Source organism: Strongylocentrotus purpuratus, unplaced genomic scaffold, assembly GCF_000002235.5.
Source record: "Strongylocentrotus purpuratus isolate Spur 01 unplaced genomic scaffold, Spur_5.0 spur5_contig_733, whole genome shotgun sequence".
In the NCBI taxonomy this organism is placed as follows: domain Eukaryota; kingdom Metazoa; phylum Echinodermata; class Echinoidea; order Camarodonta; family Strongylocentrotidae; genus Strongylocentrotus; species Strongylocentrotus purpuratus.
This window is the reverse complement of record NW_022145429.1, coordinates 30,125-38,367: the sequence shown is the minus strand read 5'-3', so window position 1 is coordinate 38,367 and position 8,243 is coordinate 30,125. Positions and strand designations below refer to the sequence as shown.

Genomic DNA, 8,243 nt, shown 5'->3' with positions numbered 1-8,243 from the left:
TCAGGGAGAGCTAAAAGATTGTAAGACAACCATCATGGCCAGTAGCTATTTGACCTTGCGTGTCCTTTCAAGACAGATGCCTTTCTTTGGGAAGCTGCAGAGATGTGTCCTCTCTTCTTGGTCATCAAATTACCACACAGCTGTTTCTGCAAGTCACATTCATCATTCTACAGTAGGAAAAAGTAGGATGTTTGCCACATGTAGTACAAGTTATCCACTTTTTATGGACAGAAGAATTTTATCCATGTTCCACAAAGTTGGGAAACTAAAATGTATATATTGCACAACCAGCACCTTTTGCCTCACATTTCAGTAGCACCAGTGCAAGCTACAGTGACACTGAACCTGCAGTTATTACTTTGATAGAAACTGAAGATGACTTGGAAACATTTCTCAGCCAAGTTAGGTCTGTACTGAACTTAGCAGAACCTTCAAAAACATATGTAATATCCGTGCAGAATCTCAGACCCCTTGTTCAAAAGCTGGTCCATCTGGATTGTGATTGTAGAAGCATTCTTGCAATGCTAGTAGCTAATCCTGGTATCCTGTCTGTGAAGATGGACAAACTACTTAGTGACATCGACCACCTTCACTTGTTGGGATTGAACTGGAGACGGTTGATGAAGGCCCTTGATGGAAATGCATCTCTGTGGAAGGCATCACTTCAGCAGCTACAGAGCAGGGTCAAGAAGCTGAGGAAGCTAGGCTTTGTGGAAGGACAACTGCAGAAGTTGATTGCAGATTGGCCATAGATACTGACCATATGTAGTGCTCAGTTGAATGCAGTTAAGTTGCTGATGGAGAAGTGCAGATTTCCCATAGCAGAAGTCTTGACCATATTATCTGACAGTCCAGCAATCCTGAAAGAAGACCTGGAGAGTATCGGTATGTATATCAATATACAAATTCTCAGGTTTCATTGCAATGTAGTTGTATCCAAACCTATCTTATATGCATTACCAGCTTAGGCAAAGGCCCACTTATTTAATGAGACTACACATTGTCCTTCTCCTCCCCCTCTCTGTCAGCAAGAACATCTAACAAATGGCACAAAGTTGTTCCACAAAGTTGGGAAACTAAAATGTATATATTGCACAACCAGCACCTTTTGCCTCACATTTCAGTAGCACCAGTGCAAGCTACAGTGACACTGAACCTGCAGTTATTACTTTGATAGAAACTGAAGATGACTTGGAAACATTTCTCAGCCAAGTTAGGTCTGTACTGAACTTAGCAGAACCTTCAAAAACATATGTAATATCCGTGCAGAATCTCAGACCCCTTGTTCAAAAGCTGGTCCATCTGGATTGTGATTGTAGAAGCATTCTTGCAATGCTAGTAGCTAATCCTGGTATCCTGTCTGTGAAGATGGACAAACTACTTAGTGACATCGACCACCTTCACTTGTTGGGATTGAACTGGAGACGGTTGATGAAGGCCCTTGATGGAAATGCATCTCTGTGGAAGGCATCACTTCAGCAGCTACAGAGCAGGGTCAAGAAGCTGAGGAAGCTAGGCTTTGTGGAAGGACAACTGCAGAAGTTGATTGCAGATTGGCCATAGATACTGACCATATGTAGTGCTCAGTTGAATGCAGTTAAGTTGCTGATGGAGAAGTGCAGATTTCCCATAGCAGAAGTCTTGACCATATTATCTGACAGTCCAGCAATCCTGAAAGAAGACCTGGAGAGTATCGGTATGTATATCAATATACAAATTCTCAGGTTTCATTGCAATGTAGTTGTATCCAAACCTATCTTATATGCATTACCAGCTTAGGCAAAGGCCCACTTATTTAATGAGACTACACATTGTCCTTCTCCTCCCCCTCTCTGTCAGCAAGAACATCTAACAAATGGCACAAACTGTCTGTTACTGAGCCCCAGACTTTTCAGCTGTTCTTCTATTTAAATACTCAAAGAATGATACTGGCAAGACTTGAGCATGCATGATTTGGTAATGGCATTTAAATGTCTTGGAGTGTACACAGTAGAGCAAGGTGTTTCATTGTTATGGAAATCCTCTTTACATGTACAGTATGTGATTATTTGCTTTCTTTGCTTTCCTGTAAGCTCTTCTCTTTCTTTGCTTTCCTGTAAGCTCTTCTCTTTCTTTTGGACATTCTAACTATTTCCTTTGATAAATACATCTTTGATTGCTGCCTGCAACACAAGTGTGAAGTTCACATGTGTTATCAATGTGTTAGAAGCCCCCCCCCCCCCCGGGCTATGCAGTTTCAAAATAGCCCGGGCTAAATAGGGTTAAACCATGTATGTATCTGGCAGAGCTAATGAACTGATTATATTTTGGGGTCAAAGATCACAGGGCTCATTATGTATGCAAAAATAGCTCGTGATCACGTTATCTCAAGAACCGATTGGTGGATTCCTGCCAAACTTACGTCATGTATATATATAGACAGAAATAACCGTCTGATATGGGTCATTTCTTTAATAAAACTGACATTTGTTGACATTCCCCATATACAGACGGTAGTACAGAGATCTCGTACCGTGGGGGTAATCTAGAGCCAGCGATAAACATCTTTTCGTTCACGACATTTTCTTCCCGATTTTCTTTATTTAGATCTAATTTTCTGATTTCTAAATCGGATGTAAATTAGGTTGGTGTCTATCTCCTAATTACAGTTATCAAAATTTGCTGACTAATTATTAAATGCGGAATTTAAGGACTTGCTTATACGAGTTGTCCCATTTTTGTCCAGAACTGTGAAACAGTACGTACGTTCATGCACTCGAACATAGAGCTATATGATCCGGCGGCCGATATATTTCCGGGTCAACCAAAACATAGCCAATGGCCAATCAAAGCACTCGTTTCATGGGTCAAGCCGGGCTGACTTGTACGTAGCTACGGTAGCTATTGGACGTTCAAAAAGAAAAAATGAATATTCATCAATTAAAACCAAGATGGCTGACAACGGAGTTAGTTGACTACGAGACTTTTTTGGATTAAGCATTAATTTAGGAGCAAGCTATCGAATCGGCTATATAGACTTATATGTTATTTCTATTTTTATGCCTCCGTTACGAAGTAGCCGGAGGCATTATGTTTTCGGGTTGTCTGTCCGTACGTACGTACGTCTGTACGTACGTACGTCCCGTTCTCGTGATCGCGTTATCTGAAGAACCGATTAATGGATTCCTGCCAAACTTTGGTCATGTATGTATCTTGCAGAGCCGATGAACTGATTAGATTTTGGGGTCACGAGGTCAAAGGTCACAGGGCTCATAATGTATGCAAAAACAGCTTGTGATCACGTTATCTCAAGAACCGATTGATGGATTCCTGCCAAACTTAGGTCATGTATGTTACTTGCAGAGCCGATGAACTGATAAGATTTTGGGGTCACGAGGTCAAAGGTCACAGCGCACATTATGCAAAAATAGCTTGTGATCGTATTATCATTAGAACAGATTGATGGATTCCTGCCAAACTTAGGTCATGTATGTTACTTGCAGAGCCAATGAACTGAGTAGATTCTTGGTTCATAAGATCAAAGGTCATGGGCTCATTATTTATGCAAAAATAGCTTGTGAATGCATTCTCATTAGAACTGACAGATGGATTACTATTTAACTCAGGACATCTTGCAGAACCAATGAACTGAGTAGATTTTAGGGTCATGAGGTCAAAGATGAGGTCAAAGGGTCATATATGTATATGAGAAATTGCTTGTAATCCCGATATTCTGAGAACCTGTTAATGGATTACAATTGAACTTGAATTTGAAAAATTTCTTCCGTTTCAGTTTGTAAAATTGCTCTATGACGGAGGCATCATTTTCGACTGCGCGCAGTCAAATTTCATCTAGTTTTAATATAGATCTAGACTCTAATTATTGCAATATTCCAGCATTTATGAGGATGAAAAGAGTGAAAATCGTGTTGCATATCTCATTCATCACGGTCCAACCGAACCGAACCATTTGTTCCGTACAGTCCCCATAGGACGAACTTCAGTCTCTATAATCGGAGGTCTAGTGGAGCCAGACGTAGTCTCAGTGGAACAATCAACGATTAGAGAGACCGAAGCTTTTGGTCTAGTATATATACATACCTGTAGTGCTGTAGCCGAACCGCCGAACCGAACGAAAGTTCGCCGAACATGGCACTTCCGAACCGAACCGAACCGAACGCAAAGGCCTGGTTCGGATGTTCGGCAGAAAAATGTAAACGTTTTTGCAAGGTAACAAACTTGTCATTTTGTACCTAAATTTCATGTCATGATTGCTCATTTTATATTTAATTTTTTCCCATTTTCTGCCTTTGTGATTTATGTTTATCGAGTGGTGGGCGCAACTTCACTGGCGCCATTTAAATCCCAAATCCTGACCACGCTATACGTCGCAATCGCAAGCCATAAACAAGAATAGATCTACATGTGCGTGATCAAAACATGTTCAGCTCAAGCCATTCAACAAACAAATAATATTTTAATTGTAACAATATCGGACAGATTTTGCAATATAAATAATGAAATAAATATATATTATAGCATGGTATTTATTTATTCAGGAAAAATAGGGATTTTATATTTTTCGTATTGAAAATAAAAACTTATCAAAAACAGTTATTGACGATGGCAGTTTTCATGACTCTAACATTAGACAACAACCGTCTCGAAAAATCTTTAAAAAATATCATTTAATATTAGATAGCTTAGACAGATACCGAGATGTGATTGGTCCAGAGCTCGTCACGTGATATCAATTGCGAGGATCCAAATTGTTATATTTTCCTGGCCGGTCACTTTTCGGTGTTATATTTTACCGGCTGGTGAAATGAATATATTTTTAATCAATGCATGTCGCCCTCTTGAGGACTGTATGTCACCGATTACACACATTACACCCTAACCGAGGGTTATTTTATTTTTTCAATATTTTTTCATGAATTTTTTTTTTCCCTTGAAATTATTTTGTCCACATTTTTGTTTTTTTCCCAAAAAATGCTTTTTTGGGTAATTTTTGTTTTCTTTCCCGAAAAATGCTTTTTAGGGTAAGAATTTTTTTTTTTTTGGATTTTTTTGGATTTTTTTTTTTTCCCCCAAAATTGTTTTTGAATTTTTCTTTCTTTCTTGAACTACCTCGACAGATAATTTTTACGTAATTTTGAAGAAAAAAAAAATTAAAATTTCGGGCAAAAAAAAATATGGACCCCCCCCCCCCCCCCCAAAAAAAGGCTCTCTAATATAACAGTTATTGACTGGCAGGGGGTATATAACATTCTTTGGACCTGAAGGGAGTATTTTCCCTCGTGAAAATATAACCACCTGGGAAATGTTACTCCCTTCAGTGGTCTAAATAATGTTATATTACACCCCCTGCCAGTCAATAACTGTATATTGACAAATTGAAAACATGATTCTTTTAAAATTGAAAATAAAACACGATTCAAGACGGAAATACGAATGTAAGTAGTACTTTTCTTCACAAATAATTACGTTTAGAGCAGTGTTTTAATGTGAAATTTGTGCTGGTCGGAAGCAGTGTGGAGAAGTTCTCCGTGCTGGTCGGGCCCGGCTGGCTGGCCGGCCCGCCCAGTGCCGATCGCCGTGGCTATAACGCTGCTTGCTATTATATTACCGAACCCCGAACCGAACCAAGTTCGGGTGAAAAATTGCCGAACTCTGCCGAATCGAACCGAACACGAACATAGCGTCTGACTTACAGCACTACATACCTGCCAACCCTCCCGAATAATCCGGAATATACCGTTTTTCTGGATTTTTTGGACCCCAAAATGTGGAATATCCCGGATTTTTTTTTTTTTTTTTGTGTGTTGCTTAAGCCAAATTAAGCTTGCCGCGATGTGAGAGTTCACTTATTGCGTGTGTTGAAGAGCTGCATGATTGAGCAGCGAATTTGTATTCGCTTTTTTTGCACAGATTTACCGCGTATTGCCAGTTACACTGCCGCTTCATGTGCGAACGCCTGATTAAGGGTACAGAATTCTTCTTTTCGAAGACATACCGTGCTAAAAATTCTTAATTCCCATAATTTTCAAATGTTGGCAGGATAGCAGAGCTAATGAACTGATTAGATTTTGGGGTCATGAGTTCAAAGGTCACAGGGCTCATTATGTATGCAAAAATAGCTTGTGATCACTTTACCTCAAGAACCGATTGATGTATTCCAAATTTAGTCATGTACTGTATGTATCTTGCAGAGCCAATGATCTGATTAGATTTTGCGGTCAAAGGTCACAGGGCTCATTATGTATGCAAAATAGCTTATGATCACATTATTATTAGAACCGATGGACAGATTACCATCATACTCAAAACATGTATTTATCTTGCAGAGCCAATGAACTGAGTAGATTTTGGGGTCATGAGGCCTAAGGTCAAAGGTCATGGGGCTCATTATGTATTCAAAAATAGCTTGTGAATGCCTTCCTATTAGAACTGAAGAATGGATTACTATCAAACTTGGGACATGTATGTATCTTGCAGAGTCATCGAACAGATTAGATTTTAGGGTCATAAGATCAAAGACCAAAGGGTTATACATGTATATAAAAAATAGCTTGTAATAATGATATTCTGTGAAGCTGTTAATGGCTTACAATCAAACTTGAATTTGAAAAATTGCTCTATGGCGGAGGCATCATTTTCGACTGCGCGCAGTCGAACAACCATCTAGTTTTTGTCTCGCCTGTGTAGCAAAAAAGTGAGACATAGGCACCGCTTTTCCGGTGACGGCGGCGTCAAAAAAAATTAATTAGGTAATTTTTTTGAATTTTTGATATAATTTTGAAAGCATAAGTCCTTAGTCAATCAATTTTTGTTATTTGTTCATGATTCTTAATCAATTATTCACTTCAAAGTGCTGATTTTATCAGAGGATTTTATCAGAGGATTTCATTTTTGGGGGCCAGCTAATGGACACCCTGCCTATAAATAATGTTCCAACTTCAATTTTTCATCATATCGAATTGCGTAATACAGTCGAGACCGCCAAGAGCGTTTCCCTTGTTTAATTGAACTACACATCAATCAATATTCATTTACAAATTACATTTATTTATCCCCAGAGCTTCGTTTCCAGTATAGCTACTTCAGGATGGGTATCCAGAACAACTCAGACATGACTCAAGCCAAGATCTTCAAATACTCCCTTGATCACCTACGATGCAGGCATCTTATCCTGGAGAGGCTTGGTCTGTATGCTGCACCCAACAACAGAGGGCACTTTGCTATGAAGAATCCTAGTTTGTCAAGGCTCATTGAAGGTTCACAGAGAAGGTGGCTAAGACCAGCGTGGAAGAGTATGTAACATTTACCAAGATGCTCCTAGAGGATATTAGGTCAGTAGCCTTGGATTATGTTTTAACAGAATCAATTTTTGTTATTTGTTCATGATTCTTAATCAATATTCACTTCAAAATGCTGATTATATTCAGAGGATTTCATTTTTGGGGCCTTCTGATAGGCCACCCTGCCTATAAATAATGTTCCAACTTCAATTTTTCATCATATCGAATTGCGTAATACAGGCGAGACCGCCGAGAGCGTTTCCCTTGTTTCAACCTACCGATGTTAGAAAGAATACTTGAAAATTCAAATTGTGCTGCCTCTCAGCAAGTTTTTACTCACTACATTACTAAACCGTCTCAAAAATACACAAAAATAATGGTTAAACGGAGTGAGAAATGCTCAAGAGCTTTAATATATTTTGATTTATCATATTCGAAAATTGCCATCAGGGGAGGATCAGGGGAGATCCATGCCAGCAGAAAACTACTAACATGGAACTGTGACAACAGGGCCAGATATACAGCATATACTTACCCCGCAAGTTTAACCCCATTTTCCCCCCAACTGATGATCTGGCCCTGCATGTGAACATGGCGTCACATCCAGTACAAGTGCAGTCTCCTCCATATATACCTTACCTGTTGATAGAGAATTTTAGGACAGTTAGTACAACATATCCCCTCCTCACCAATATTTTTTGTGACTTATGCATAAACATGATGAGCTGATGAATAATCATTGCCTGAACAATTGATTTCCCACCATGCATCTTAATATATGCACAATCAGTGAAAGTTATAACAATCACTTTTCAATGTGTGAATAGATAAAAGACCTTTCAGCTGTTCTTCTATTTAAATACTCAAAGAATGATACTGGCAAGACTTTGGCATGCATGATTTGTTAATGGCATTTAAATGTCTTGGAGTGTACACAATAGAGCAAGGTGTTTCATTGTTATG

General features: G+C 39.0%; 1 protein-coding gene across 1 annotated transcript; it reads left to right on the top strand.

Annotated features, from left to right (window-relative positions):
• Nucleotides 1–1,069: 1,069 nt before the first annotated feature.
• Nucleotides 1,070–7,350, top strand: LOC115917939 (transcription termination factor 4, mitochondrial-like). Its single transcript, XM_030999960.1, has 2 exons — nt 1,070–1,696; nt 7,059–7,350. Exons 1-2 carry the CDS (start codon nt 1,609–1,611, stop codon nt 7,298–7,300), a joined length of 330 nt encoding a protein of 109 aa, XP_030855820.1. The 5' UTR covers nt 1,070–1,608; the 3' UTR covers nt 7,301–7,350.
• The last annotated feature ends 893 nt before the right edge of the window (nt 7,351–8,243 follow it).